General features: G+C 39.6%; 2 protein-coding genes across 2 annotated transcripts in view; one reads left to right on the forward strand and one right to left on the reverse strand.

Moving 5' to 3' along the window:
- Nucleotides 1–15313, forward strand: part of LOC129775645 (paired box protein Pax-1) — a 122122-nt gene that overhangs the window by 91087 nt on the left and 15722 nt on the right. The window lies entirely within an intron of this gene.
- LOC129775654 (uncharacterized) lies at nucleotides 3337–4068 on the reverse strand. Its single transcript, XM_055780641.1, has 3 exons — nucleotides 3928–4068; nucleotides 3672–3869; nucleotides 3337–3608 (listed from the first exon to the last, which is right to left on the reverse strand). Exons 2-3 carry the CDS (start codon nucleotides 3806–3808, stop codon nucleotides 3410–3412), a joined length of 336 nt encoding a protein of 111 aa, XP_055636616.1. The 5' UTR covers nucleotides 3809–3869; nucleotides 3928–4068; the 3' UTR covers nucleotides 3337–3409.

Here is a 15313-nt window from a genome sequence, read left to right on the forward strand (position 1 = left end):
ACAAACAAAGCACCTTTTCCTCAAATTCTGGAGAACTTCAAACGGTTTGAATACATATTGTCTCTAGAAGACATTAGTTCATTTGCACTAGAGAATTTGAATGATTGTGACATTGTATTTTTATTGTTTTGTACCATTATTATACGATAGATTAACCTAGATCTTTCAAACGACCACTTCACAAAACGAAGGTATTCCGGTTACATTCCATTTCAATAATCTGTTTTATGAATATGGTTTGAGTTACAACCAAAACTTCAAAACTGAAATAAACAAATTGTGTTCTCGCAGTTCCGTTTTTGTGGAAAAACTGGAGCGATATTCACTCAATCAACGGTATATCAAGCCAATTATCATTTCTAAACTCATGAAATTTTGTTCGCAGTTGTGAAATATATTCTTTGTTTACATTTATTGACCTTGGACAAACTTCAGACAAACTTGAAAACCTCAAGGCAAGTTTAGTGGAATGCGCTATATAACAATGCCAATTAGAATAACCATTGAATAAGCTATCAAAAATTGTCCAAAAGAGAACTATGAATTTTTCCTTCGATATGATTGTGAAGACATTTGAAGACATTTTTTCGTACCATGAGTACCACATTTGAAAAAATCACCTGGCATCCCTGTTGTACAGCTTCTTTGCATCGAAATCCTTCTCCCAAACAGATTCGTAGAACTATATTGTGAACTAGCTGACCCGACGAACTTCGTCTCGCCCAAAATAGATTTTTTGATTTGAATACTTTTAAACATCCATGTTTTCTTACTAAGTGAACGTTAGTGAGTCCAATCATTGAGCTCTTCATTGATTGATTACCCTTTGACTCTTTACAATTTTCTTTTACTATAAATTGTCTAGTACTTCTACAAAAATTCGTCCTTTTTTTTATCCAAAATATATATTTTATTAAGGCTCATATGGCGTCAGCCTAACGGGGCCGGGAGTTCAATATTTTGACAATGTTTGCTTAGACTATGTTAGTAATATGTAACCGATTACTCGCGGTTGACTCGAGGTTAGTATTACTAGTGTTCTCATAATTGGTATGTCGCAGTCTTCGATGCTCTGTACGTGTGCCCGACACGGGATACTTCCTATTGGGATACAGCTGACCATTAATCAGCAACGCCCCCCTAGTCTGTACCCCATATCTAGCGTGGTGCGTCTTTCTCGCCTCGAGGAATCCAGGATAGAATGGTCACTAGCCGGCGCAATCATCCAAAAATTCGTCCTTATAATATACAATTATTTTCAGACACAATTCTCGTTCAAGATTCTTCGAGCATTTTTTTTTTATCCCATTTATTCATTTATCAGGCTCATTAGCATTTTATCTGTAACAGAGCCGGGTTTTTATCGTGTACATGTACATATGTTTATGTTTCTATAAATTGTAAATTACACAGTAGAAGTAGTAGCCATTTAGGCTGTTAGGTTTTCTGTTCCATTACATTATGGTAAATTACACTGTAGTAGCCATTTAGGCGTAAGGGTATTCTATCTGTTCTTCCATTGTTCAGCAGACCGGACAGCGGAGACAGTTGATATTGATCATTGTTGGGTTATTTATAGAACAGCAGCCCGATGTTTCTTGCAGAGCAGAGCAGTTGTATGGATGAACCGATCTTCGTTCCACCGTGGATCGATCTCCATAGCTGATGATGGTTGCGTGGACGTAGTTATTCTATAACAACACAAAGATGGTCAATTGAGGGCCCTGAGTTTGAACTCACGATCGATCGCTTGGTAAGCGAACGCGTAACCAAGTGGCTACAGGGGGGTCTTTGTAGCCACTTGGTTACGCGTTTGGAAATAACATGTTTCTCCGTTGCATGGAATACATGTTTGATACAGAGAATATTACAAAATAAAGACAGCTCAAATCGGACCATTCCTTCCTCGGGTTTAGGGCACACCAACACATTTTGCCTTCCAATTTTATTTATATAGATAGAAGATATAGGAATGCGTTATTCCGTCTGAAAATCCTTTTTCAATTTCGAACAGAAATCAATTTCGTTAGCGCCAACATCAAATGGACTAACAACGCTTAGCTAATTGTAGAACATATGGGAATTCAATTTTCCGAATTTTCCGATTTTTTTTATCTATATATTGATCTACGGGAAGAGACGAATTCAACGAAATATAGATGATTCAAATTGAACCGCTCCTTCCTCGGGTTTTCCGCTTACCAACACATTTGGCCTTCCATTTTTATTTATAGATATAAGATATGGAAATGCGTTATTTCGCCTGAAAATCCGTTTCCACTTACGAACAAAAATCAATTTCGTTAGCGCAGATATCGAATGGACTAACAACGCTTATTATGATGTAATTTTCGAACATGTGCGAATTCAATTTTCCGACCTTCCTTCAGGATTTTCCGAAAATTTTCCGATTTTTCTCTCCACTATATTGATCTGCGGGAAGAGACGAATACAACAAAATACAGGAGGCTAAAATCGGACCATCCCTTCTTCGGGTTTTCCGCTTACCAACAGATTTTGCCTTACCTTTTTATTTATATAGATTAACTTGACTGTCGGTTTCTCAAGACTTTTTAGTTAAACGCGACTTTATACGAGGGTTGATTTAATTTATTGAAAAAAAATTGTGTGAACGAATACAATCCCTCGTTATGGGTATTTCGTACACTCACCCAAAAAATAGGTATATATAACTTTTTTTTTTTTTTTTTATCTGTATTATAGTGATTTTCAACTCATTTGGCTGGTTCGTCACTTTTTACTTCCATTTTTGGAAGAATGTCGGGAGTGAGAATTGAACTCGTGACCTTTAGCGTGAGAGGCATGGATGTTACCACTACGCCAGATCGCCTCCTGGTATATATAACGATTTTTTTAGTAAATATTATCAATGATTAATAAATTTTTGCATTACGAATTATTCATATATATTACACAATAACAATGGTAAACAAATGTCAAACCGTCCAGTATGACCCACTATAAGCGGTTGGTTCAACGTTGGTTTAACATATACCCTAAATATATATGTAATTTGTTCAACACGGGGTCATTTGTCAGTCCAATGTCGGTTCAATGGTATTTTGATCAGAATTCTATACCTGTAGTAATATTTTCTTTTCAATTGTAATGAAAACAAACTCTTTTTTTTATCTATTGTAATCAATAAAAATGATAAATATTTATTTCTATACAAATAAAATTGGAACTCAAAAAAAGAATCAGTCGATTTGATCCGTCAGGTCAGCTGGTGGGTTTGCATCACCGGTTGCTCGTATCAACGCTATCCCCCGTTTTTCAGCAGCCAGTGTTCCATTACTACTATTCCTACCGGCATTATTATACACCCCAATCAAGGGCTCTCCTATCACAGATGCCGTGGATGTGATCGCAGGCTTTTTGAAGTAGCCTATGCTGCTGGTAAAACAGTGGATGAACCGGGTATTTGTTGTTGCTGCTGCTGGTGCTGTAACACAGCCATACTTCGGGAGATTTTCCGTGGTGGTACCGCAGGAGCAGACAGAAATTCTGGTAGTTTTTCGTTCCAGTTCAGCTTGTAGAGCAACAGTTCCATTATTCGCAGGTTTTTCGTGTTATACACAATTTGACTGGAAAAAATAAACAAACGCATTAACATGTGACAGTCAGACAAGGCTGACAGGCATACTTACACAATTTTCACCCTAGGAGGACGCATTAGAATATGGCACCACACTTGTATCAGTATTGTCGGTTCCTCTTTCAGTTCCCGCTGGTACTGCATTTGGCATATTCGTATCAGATGGATCACAATATACTTGAGCGTCATGTTGTGGTAAATTGGCAGATCCAGGGGATGCAATCGGATTGCTACGCATCACTGGTAATTACTGTAATTACATGGATAGTTCGTAAAAAGTTATATAAAACAAGTATCGGATATCCTACTTGAGGCTTACGACGAATTTGTCGTAAAACATAACCGGAATGATCGGATCGGGCAACTCCCGTAAGAACTTTTTTAGCACCGTGGCTACACACTACGGTGAGTAGCTGCTCAGATCGGTGTTGATTAGATTTTCGTTGAGCGAGTCACGCAGTTTGTTAACCTCGTCGTAGTTCGGTGACGTCGTCCGAGACAGCTTGTACAGAGCTAGGTTCAAGTTACACATCACTTTCTGTTCGAGCTCTGTTGCAAAGTATTATGACAATCTGCGGCGCCGGCAGCTCGGCCACGTTAAACTGCTAGCAAAGTTTCAAAATAACTTTCAAAATTTCAAAATAACTTACCTTTATTGTTGTTATAAGCACGGCGAAAAATGAAATAATGACAGATAGTTTTTCTCGGTTGCCAAGGATGACAATTGTCTGAGTTACCGATTACCCGCAGTAAAATGTACCAATCGTTGGTAGGGATGTGTATTGCATCTGACATTTATTTTACTAACGGTCGGTAATATTTACAGAAAATATGTACATTCTACTAATGTTTGGCTTACCAAAGATTTGGTAACTTATTTTAGTAATCTGTCTTCTGTGTGTATGTTCATGCACAGATACACGAACTCAAAGCTCAAGTTAGAAATTCTCGTTCATAGTTAAGAAGTGTATCGAAAAGTAGTCTTGAACATTTAACACGTTATTACACACAAACGGGTGAACTTTTTTTTGTAGTGTAATCAGAGCACGCTTTGTTTACATGTCAGAAATCGCAATACAAGTCATTTAGTCGCGGTCATAAAGTTGTTTTTCAAATGTCGCGGATTGATTCGGAAACTAAAAATAAAATTCTGCACAATTGGTGCACCGAAAAGAGTATTACATACACCAATATAGCAAAATAAACCAAAGAAAAAGTTAACGAATCGTCGCAAAATTTGATAATGAGTGTTCTTTCGAGGATCTCAGCAGACGTGGACGAAACCCCGGACCAAGTAATCCCGAATTGGACCGAAAAGTTGTGAATTGTATTCAGAAGAACAGATCTGCATCTATTCGTAAAGGAGCCATTTGCACGTGTGGCATACGATCGTAAACTTTTTTTCACACAAGGGACTATAAATGCTCTAATTTATGTAGAAGAATGCTTGAAGAAGAGATTGCTTCCACTTTATAGGAAGCAAGAGATTCCTCCTCTATTCTGGCCGGATATGGCATTGGTAATTGTCAAGGCCAAGTTCAAGAAGGAAGGTACAGTGTCTAAAAATATGTCAGAGTTCAAGAAAAATTGGTCTGCAGCGTCCAGAAAGTGCACAAAGACTACTATGCAGAATTTGATGAGTGGAGTTAAATATAAGGTTCGATCATTTTTTAGAAATTAACAATGAGCTTGCTTTTTTCATTTCATTGCTGTGTAAACTTAATAAAATTCACTTTTGTAAACACTTTCTAAACGATTTCAGTTTTATTTTGATATTTGAAAGTTTAAGACTACTTTTCGATACACTCCTTAATCTCCATTTTTAAATTTTTTTGAACCACTCATAGCTTCGCAATTTTCCAAAAGCATGTTCCCTGTTAGCTCGGACATAAGCATTCGATGCTATTCTGCAGCAGATTTTTTGTTTAAAGTGTAGCAGAAAATCAATGCAGATCGCAAATCGTACTTCCCAGACACAAAAGCTGAAATGTTCGAAGCTCTTCCCGACTTATGCGGCCGAGTAAAACTTGTGTAGTTTTGAGTTTATATGCCTTGCTAGATGTCAAACCAGACAATGTTGCTAATAATTTATCATGAAGAGGATTAAATTAACAGTTCGGGGTATGGGTACAAAACTTATGATTCGTCGAATGCACTATGCAATTCTGGTATGCTCATTTCCAGCAAATTCTGTGATTAAAAATAGTGAGACCCTCACTTGCTTGTCATAATTTCCAGCTCTACACCAAATTGCTTTCACACTCCCGTAGGCAACAAAACACTTCACGAGTGCCACCCCGAACCCCAGCCCTTCAAACTCGGTTCGTCGTCACCTTGCCTGCCACAAAACCGCCAATCAGGCGGAACCAAACATTCTCCTAAGCACCCAAATAACCATTAATTATCTCGTTACAATATTTTGGTGGAATGTTTTCGAATGTTCCTGGATTTGATGGGTTAACTTGTGTTTGAACCGGCATTATTTATAGCATCCCGTCGGCACACACACACACACACACACACACACACAGCCGACGCATGCTTTGATCGATCCTTTTGCTCTGCGTACCGGCGAGAGAGACAGAGAGGGGGCAGCACTTAATGTTTGGTCGCGTGCCTTCGTGATTGCTTCCACCTATGCACCAAACCAAACGAAGCCAACTAGGATTGATGTTTCGATCCATTTGTTGTGTTGGGGTCCGAATCGTTTTTCCTTCTGGGGAGAGAGTGAGCGAGAGCCTGCCGGGAAATCAATCAATGTGCGCGGCGATAATTAGTGTACTCGTGGAGAGGGGATATCGCTGGGCATGGGCACGGGAACACCACCCGCCCAGCGCACACGAGCGGTTAGGGTGTAATCAATTGACAAATGTCAATTCCCGACTGTCTGTGGCAGCGATGCGGTGACGTAAAAGTTAATTAAGTCAAATATTAGAGGAGCAAGAAATTCGGAGAAGGTTAAGCGAGTTGGAGTGTAACAGCAAGAAGAGCCATAAATCTCAAGTTACACCATAAGATTGTTTGCCGTCCCGTGCCGCTCCTGTCGTTACCCGACGATTTTGTTCTGCGATTCTCTTTTTTTTTTTTTTTTTTGACAGCAATCCTCCTCCCTCTGGTACACCTTACCGCGCCCTCTCCGGAAAGAGGTAATGAGATTAGTTGGCGCCTAAAATGGCAATTCGGCCGAGAAAGTCATGTGCACTCCGATGCTTCTCTGCACGGTCCACTCACTAATCTGCCTTAACGGCCAGAATTTGGATCCGGTTTCAGGGCAACGCCATCGTCGTCTTTCATCGCTTCACCGAAAAGTGTTCGCAATAATTGAATTTATGTTCCTCTAATTGATTCTACCATGACCTTGGCCACTACTGCCACTGGCAGTTTGGTGTCCGCGCAGGAATGAATCGAGGAACCTGTTCTCCCGTCTGGCTTGTCCGTCTTCTTCGAAGGCGCTTGGCGCTGCCATGAATTCCATATTTATTCATGTAAATCACACATACACACACACACACACGCGCGTATCTCCCCAAGTCTCCCCATCTCATAATCCTCGAGACATCGAGACAGAGACCTTCCTTGGATATTAGATATCATCTCGCGAGACAGCATCGGCTAACAGTAGCAGTGAAAGATTAAATGCTTCTGATTCTGCACTCAAGTGTACCGAAGGCAGTAAAACAATGACTGCTACTGTGTTACGGTGGATCGAAATCGGACAGCTTCCTAACTTCTCCTCCCGTCCGTCCATGTGCCTGTTGGGGTCCACGATAAATTCCCTCATTCTTTGTCCACTGCTGTGCGGAGCCAAGGCAGCATCCGCTGGCCACATTTGCATACTTTTGTTCGGGGGTTTGCTACCTACAAAAGCGTTCGTTAGTCGGAAAAGGAATAATTTAAAATCGTTGAATGATTTAATTAGCGCTGTGCGTTAACTAAGCGATTACCCCCTTTACGAAAAAAGAAGAAGTGGACGCGCGTGGATGCTGCTGAATAGAGACAATTACTCGATTCAGTTGCACCGCACAACGTGGCCGTGCCGCTGTAAACAGACATAAAGACCCCGGCGAACGCGATAACAAAAAAACACAAATCACATGTTTTGTTCATCCTTACACTCTAATTGCAGTTTGCCGTCTTTTGTGGTTTTGTTCTACACCGACCGCCAGGAACAATGCATCATCATGCATCGAGGTGACAAAAGCCACGGACTCGATTCAATCAAATGCCTCCCCCAAATTTAAACCGAACCACAGTATTGTTCACTTTTGTGTTCGTTCCCATTCTTCAAATTCGAACCAATTTAATTGCTCCGAATCACAGCCGCCGCCGCCGCCACAGCCACTGCCGCAATGCCAATTACAAAATTTAAATCAAAACCGTCAATTTCCTTTTTTTTTACATTCTTTTATTTTTTGTATCCCTAGCCAAGGCCTTGGAAAGGGGGCGATATATTTCCCATTGTTTGGCACATTCCTAACCCCACACTGCACACTACACACGCTCTCTCGGTCTAGGATCTAGTCCAGGGGATAAAATTGTTGCCCTCAATCATCAAATTGCCAGTGGATCGATCGGACGAAACGCACAGCGGAGGGATGGATGGAAGGAATTTGAATCTACGCATATCTGTATCACCCCTTTGCTATGCTATGCTACTGCTGCTGCCGCAGGGTTCAAAACTGTAGTGCCCGTGTACATAGGCGAACCGAAACCAGCCCACAAACACACTTCAAAAGGAACTTTTTACCGCAAATTATTTAATAAATTGCACGCCTCGCTTGACACGAGCGATGAATCTGGAATGTTTTTTTTTTCATTTTTTTTTTTTCTTGGGTTCTTTATCTCAGTCTGGTTTGGTTTGTCTATTCCCATCGTTGTGTCATGATCTCGTCGTGGTCCGCTAGGCTAAGGAGGCTTTGTGCGTTTCATTCAATATGGTTCATATGGTGAGGGCTGTAACAAAGTATGCTCGGGAATTCAGCTGGAAATCGACTAGGCGAAGAGATTTTCACAGTGAAGTGTTCGATGTACACATCGTGTACATCGACTTCTGTCTAAGACACCCTTCACGTAACTAATAAAAATTTCAAAGCAAAGTTTTATACACGATTGAATGTTTGGAACAACTGTTCACCCATATTCCGGAACCCGATCGGGTTTGAAACTTTACAATCCGTTCGAGATCGACCGTATTTTCAAATTTTCGTAGCATTTCCGCTCAAACTTTATAATATAAAACCATAATCAGACAAAGAATTAGAAAATTTTATTAGAAATTTTGTTTCGCGTCCAGGCAATGTTGCCACTTGGCATATGTCGATTGGGAATTTTGTAGAATGCAAAAGTCGATCGAGTTCGGGTTACAGAATGCAACATTGTGCTAATTACTAATCCGATCGGGTTCCGTAAAAAGGGTGGTTGTCTAGCACCGATGCAATTTAGAAGACACATGTTATGATCTTAACTTAGTGTCACGTGAATTAAAAAGAATAAAGATCTGTGTATTTGTATCTTAGACTAACAATCGCTAGCGGTCGATATCGACCCCTTGGAGTCGATATTGGGTTCACAGGGGTCGACAAAAACGAAAACTGATTTTGAGGGTCGACGAGGTCTGATAATCGATCACTATTACTGCCGTAATTTTGCAAGGTGACGCAAGCGCCCGAGGGAAGAATTTTCAGTACGAGACTTTTCTTAAAATTGTATGTATTATCAGCATACGTGTACACTACAAAAATCTGATCTGTACAAAATGTGTACAATAGATGAAAAAACATTGCCGTCGGCTTGATTCTTGAAAAAAATCAGTTTTATTTGAGTAATATTACCAACGCCAGTTTGTTGTGGAAACAGCAAATTTAAAATCGCTATTTCCGCAACCGATTGGCGTAGATCCATCAAAGCATGCGAGAATCTGTCTCCAACTATTTTTGCACATAACCAGTCAATTTTCTTTCGTGTTTTCCAAGTTCCACCTAAATACAAGTGAGTGAAAAGATATGGAGCTAATTCGTGAGTACGATAGCACTAGTGATAGTGAATCTGAAGAAGCGGCGGTCCGTGAAGCACCTGATGAGATCCGAAAAAAGCCACTTTGCAAGCGCCAGGAAGCTCATCAACAGTATGCAGAGCGTAGAAGACTATCACGGGGCGTAATAGCGGTTGACTGTTTCTGTGATTTGAAGTGCTCTTCACACATTTCAAAAAGTAGAAGATTTGAAATCAATGAATTTTATTGGAACATATCTTTGGATAAGAAAAGTTCGTTCATACTGGAACACAGCTCTCGTCAGGATATAAAACGTAGACGTGTTGAACGTGGTTCTGGTTTCAAGCAGACGTATACGTATGCTTATAGACTGACCAACGAAAGTGATTCTGTCTATCGAGTATGCTTAACATTCTTTCTAAACACATTAGAATATCAATCGAACAGCAAGTAATTTGCAGAGTACATTCATCATTTGTAACTAAAATTGTCAATATTCCATAATGTGTAATTTATTCTAGCAATTTAATATATAGAACACATGAATCAACCAACAAGGTGCTGCCTGTGAATAATTACAATTCAAGGAAGGTTCCATTGAACCCTCTTGCACAAGCTGTACATCAAGATATACTGTCCTACAATCCAACCATTTCACACTACAGAAGAGAGCACGCGCCGGATGTCCGTTACTTACCGTCGGATCTAACGTGTAAGAAATTGCATGAATAATTCATGGTCCGACGTGAAGATAAGTCTCTAAAAGGATGCAGTTATTCTTATTACAATAGGATACTATCGGATGTGAAAATTCACTTCACCAAACTTGGTCATGAACTCTGTGAAAAGTGTCGTGTGGCAGAGATTCATATGAAAACGACTGGTCATCGGAAGCAGAACAACGAAGGGATTGAGTTTCGCAACCAAGTTTCAATGGCCAACGACAAATATGATGAGAATGAAAATCATCTTGAGCGGGCTGAAAGTAACTGTAGTTTCGAATTCGTCTCAGCTACACCAGAAGTGAATGATGAGAAATGTGCTGAATGCATTGCTTGGTTAGAACACCGTGACGCAGCTATCACATCGCGAAATGAATATGAAAAAGATAAACAACTTGCTGAAGGTCTCAAAGTTTCCGTGGATATGCAGAAGGTTTGATTTTTTTGATATTTTTTCAGTTTATTAATACCTATATCTCTCCTTCAATCTAGAATAGGTAATCCAGTTGCCTAGGATGGAGCGATTTAAGGATGTCATTTTTGCCAGGAGAATTGTTGCCATGAATGAAACATTTGCACCACTAGCAGGAGGAAAGAATGGAGCAGTCCATGCTGTGTTATGGAACGAAACCATAAGCGGACGAAATTCATCAGATTTGATGAGTGTTTTCTCAAAACATCTGATTTTGAATGGTTCACGAACACGATTCTATACTGGCTAGACAATTGCCAGAACAAGAATTGGAACCTTTTTTATTCACATGATTCTGTTAGTCAATTCTTCACTCGTGAACACTGAAGAAATCTTATTCAAATACTTAGAATCCGGACACACTTTCATGTCTGCTGACGCGTTTCATGCCGCCGTTGAGCGAAGTATGAAGAAACATCAGAAAGGAGAGCTCTACACATTTTCCGACTTTGTTACGTGCGTCGAACATGCTAATGTAGCTGAGAAGCCGATCGTAACAATAATGAACTACACCGATTTTTTCCAAAGCAAAATACAATTAAAGCCATCCACGTTATAAAACACATGAAGCAGCATCCCAAATTATCCGATGTAAAACAGATACAGTTCACGCGAGGATGCTTTGAGTTTTGCTACAAGACGCGTTTTGATGGAGAATTTAAGAGAGTGCAACTGTTCACTAAAACGCAGCTGAAAGAAGTGAAGAAACCGTCATTCACCCTCCAATCAACACTAAGATTCAATTCTTCCGAAAGAGGAATTGCGCAGTCGAGGAAAGAAAATATCGTCAAGAAGCTTTGTCCCTTGATGCCTGAGAATAAACGATACTTTTGGGAAGACCTCACGATCAACAATAACATTGATGACGATTAATTATTCGATTACAATAAATATTGTAATGTGCAATATGATAACAGAAATACATCTCAATCTAGGAACAATTATTCCTTTAAGCTGACTTTGATTTTATGAATTTTAATATATAACTAGATTTATAAATAGAGATTCTAAATGCGTGGTTTGCAGTTCTAATAAAAGATGATTATTATAAATGTAGTACTGCGTGGAGATGGACTGTTTTTTATTAAAACATTTGGCTTAACCATTTCAAAAATGTGGTTTCTTACAAGAAAGAAGACATGTGACTCTCATTATGCTGAACGTCCATCGCGGAATATGTTGTTGGGTGAAATTTACTGTCCTAGCTCGTTTATTCTATGCCATCAAATCAGATAAAAAATCTCATCACAATCACAATCAGCTTGATTTCATCATAGTGAAAATTGGCGCTTGCGCCACCTCACAGTGGAAATGGCGCTTACGCCACTTCGTTTTCAAGCTTTTACGGGGTCATTTTTCCACATTTCTACAAAATTTTGCAGTTTATTGAAAGTATTTGGTATTCTTTATCGATCTATAACGAAAAACGAAAAACGTCAACTTTGGCGCTTGCGTCAGTATGCGAGATTACGGCAGATTACCCCTAATAATTCAAATTTTTATTTGAAACATTAAAGATACTGTATAAGTTATAAAATATTGTTTTTTTATAAGAATGATTAATACTTCTGTACAAAGTATGATTGTTGTAATTTTCAAAAACTGCGTGCACAAGTACGTACAAGACAGAAAATTCGGCAAGTAAAAAAACGTGAACAAGTTCTGCCAAAACAAAGAAACAATTCGAAAATGAAGGAAGATTTGAGACTTCAACTCACCATTATTGAACCGGGTGACGGATAGCCATTCCATGCCAAACCGACATAGTGGTTCTCAGATTTTCGTGAAAAGTGGCACTTGTCGCAAAACATTAGACCGGTATTTATTTTTTTTTAATTTCCCATACGGGTGCTCATTTCTGTTTTAATAACTGAACCGATTTAGATGATAGACATATCAAATTAAAGCCAATCAGATAGTCTTTTCTGAAAAAATATTGCATCTGTAGAAGATTTGGATTTTACTTTCGTCATTGTTGATCGTATTTGTTTTTTATAGTTAGTATGGCTTCAGACTAGATCGCGCTACATTTTTTTTATTTTTTGTTGGAGTATAAGGTTTTTTTTTGCATAACACATCCAAAAATCAGAGATGTCTTTTTTTTGTTTTCGATCTATGATTTTTCAAAGTTATCCGATGGTACGAAAAATCAGTTTCCTTTTCCAAAAATGACCCTTCTCAAAAAAATGGTTGTTAAAATTCAGTTAAGTGAGTAAAATCCAGTAAATATCAAGGTAAACACCCTTTTTTTTCAAATCTACGATGTCATGGATGAACTTTCTACTTCCTACCAATACACAGCCATCCTTATCGGAAAATATTAAACCGTATTTTTTTATTTTTTTCATTAGGGCACCCTCTTCCATTTGAGGGTGGTACCGAAAAATCATTTTTTTTCTCATTTTTCAAAAAACGCCATTTTTTAAAAATTTATAACTTTTGAACCACTGAACCGATTCAGATAATCGATATATCACAATGAAGCCAATGACCTAGTATTCTTAAAAAAACATTTGTGATAAAATTGGATGCTAAACGCATAGGAATATTGAACGAAGCCTGAAAACAAGTTAACTTTGAAAAATCATAACTTAAAACGATAAAAATCACATCGCTTTTTTTGGGTATGTTATGTAAAAAAACTTTCAAAAAGCTTTTAAGAAAAAAAAGACGGGTGGGTAATGTCGGGGACATAACCGGAGTGACGTAGGACTATACAAAGGGGACAGCTTTTGTTAAATATATATTTTAAATATATTGTTTTATTTTCTTCTCCTACGTGAATACCTACCTATCTACCTGAAAAATGGATTAGTTTACTGTTTACTCTTTATGAATAAAGGGTGTGCCACATCAAATTGCATCACGGAAAAAACGCTGTAGAAATTCGACCAGTAGACCGATCCTTTTGAAAATTTTAGACAGTAAAATAAAAACTATTAAACAACTTTTGGCATTTTCTTTTTATTCATACTTCGAGCCCAAGCCCGTATGCTCGCACCTTCCTCTTTACCCCGTCCATAAGGTTCTGTACAACGTCAGGTTGTAGTTTTTTTTTAACAGAAATCCATTTTCTCTTGAAGTCCGCCTCCGATTTGAAAACTTTTGGGTTCTTCCGGAGGGCCTGCTTCATAATCGCCCAATATTTCTCTATTGGGCGAAGCTCCGGCGCGTTGGGCGGGTTCATTTCCTTTGGCACGAAGGTGACACCGTTGGCTTCGAACCACTCCAACACGTCCTTTGAATATTGGCACGAAGCGAGATCCGGCCAGAAGATGGTCGGTCCCTCGTGCTGCTTCAATAGTGGTAGTAAGCGCTTCTGTAGGCACTCCTTAAGGTAAACCTGCCCGTTTACCGTGCCGGTCATCACGAAGGGGGCGCTCCGCTTTCCGCAAGAGCAGATCGCTTGCCACACCATGTACTTTTTGGCAAACTTGGATAGTTTCTGCTTGCGAATCTCCTCCGGAACGCTGAATTTGTCCTCTGCGGAGAAGAACAACAGGCCCGGCAGCTGACGAAAGTCCGCTTTGACGTAGGTTTCGTCGTCCATTACTAGGCAATGCGGCTTCGTCAGCATTTCGGTGTACAGCTTCCGGGCTCGCGTCTTTCCCACCATGTTTTGCCTTTCGTCGCGGTTAGGAGCCTTCTGAACCTTGTATGTACGCAGGCCCTCCCGCTGCTTGGTCCGCTAGACGAATGAACTTGACAAATTCAGCTTATTGGCGACATCCCGGACCGAACTTCTCGGATCACGTCTAAACTGCTTAACTACGCGCTTGTGATCTTTTTCACTGACGGAGCATCCATTTTTGCCGTTCTTCACCTTCCGGTCGATGGTTAGGTTCTCGAAGTATCGTTTTAGTACTCTGCTGACCGTGGATTGGACGATTCTCAGCATCTTACCGATGTCCCGATGTGACAACTCCGGATTCTCGAAATGAGTGCACAGGATTAATTCACGACGCTCTTTTTCGTTCGACGACATTTTTCCAAATTTACGAAAAATTGACAGTGAAGCATGGCCAACGTGATCTATACACTCTTATCTGATTATAAGCGAAAGCTGAAGATATAATTCCTAAAAATTAAATTTCTACAGCGTTTTTTCTGTGATGCAATTTGATGTGACACACCCTTTATGTTGATGGTTTTGAAAAGAACCTTTGGTGTTGTGTTTTTGTTATCACTCGATATTCCCATCTTGTTCGGTTAAACCTTCCTGTTTAGCTATTGCGATTGCCACTCGCCACAGCTTTCACAGTTGGAAAATTTCTACCCATCCAGCTTGTGACATGTTGTTCAGTAAATTACATTTAATGCGACGTGCCGGAGAAACACTTTGCCACTCACTGAAACTAATTGTTGCCTTGATGAGCGCCGAACCGAAGCTGCTCTGTTCTTGATGCGGGTTTTCTGATTGTCGTGAGCAGCTTTGCAAGCCAACTCGAGCACTCCGACGGCCGAAGCTCTATAAACGCTGTTAGGTATACTGGTGCTCCGGGACCAAT

The sequence above is a fragment of the Toxorhynchites rutilus genome, chromosome 1, assembly GCF_029784135.1.
Source record: "Toxorhynchites rutilus septentrionalis strain SRP chromosome 1, ASM2978413v1, whole genome shotgun sequence".
Classification (NCBI taxonomy): domain Eukaryota; kingdom Metazoa; phylum Arthropoda; class Insecta; order Diptera; family Culicidae; genus Toxorhynchites; species Toxorhynchites rutilus.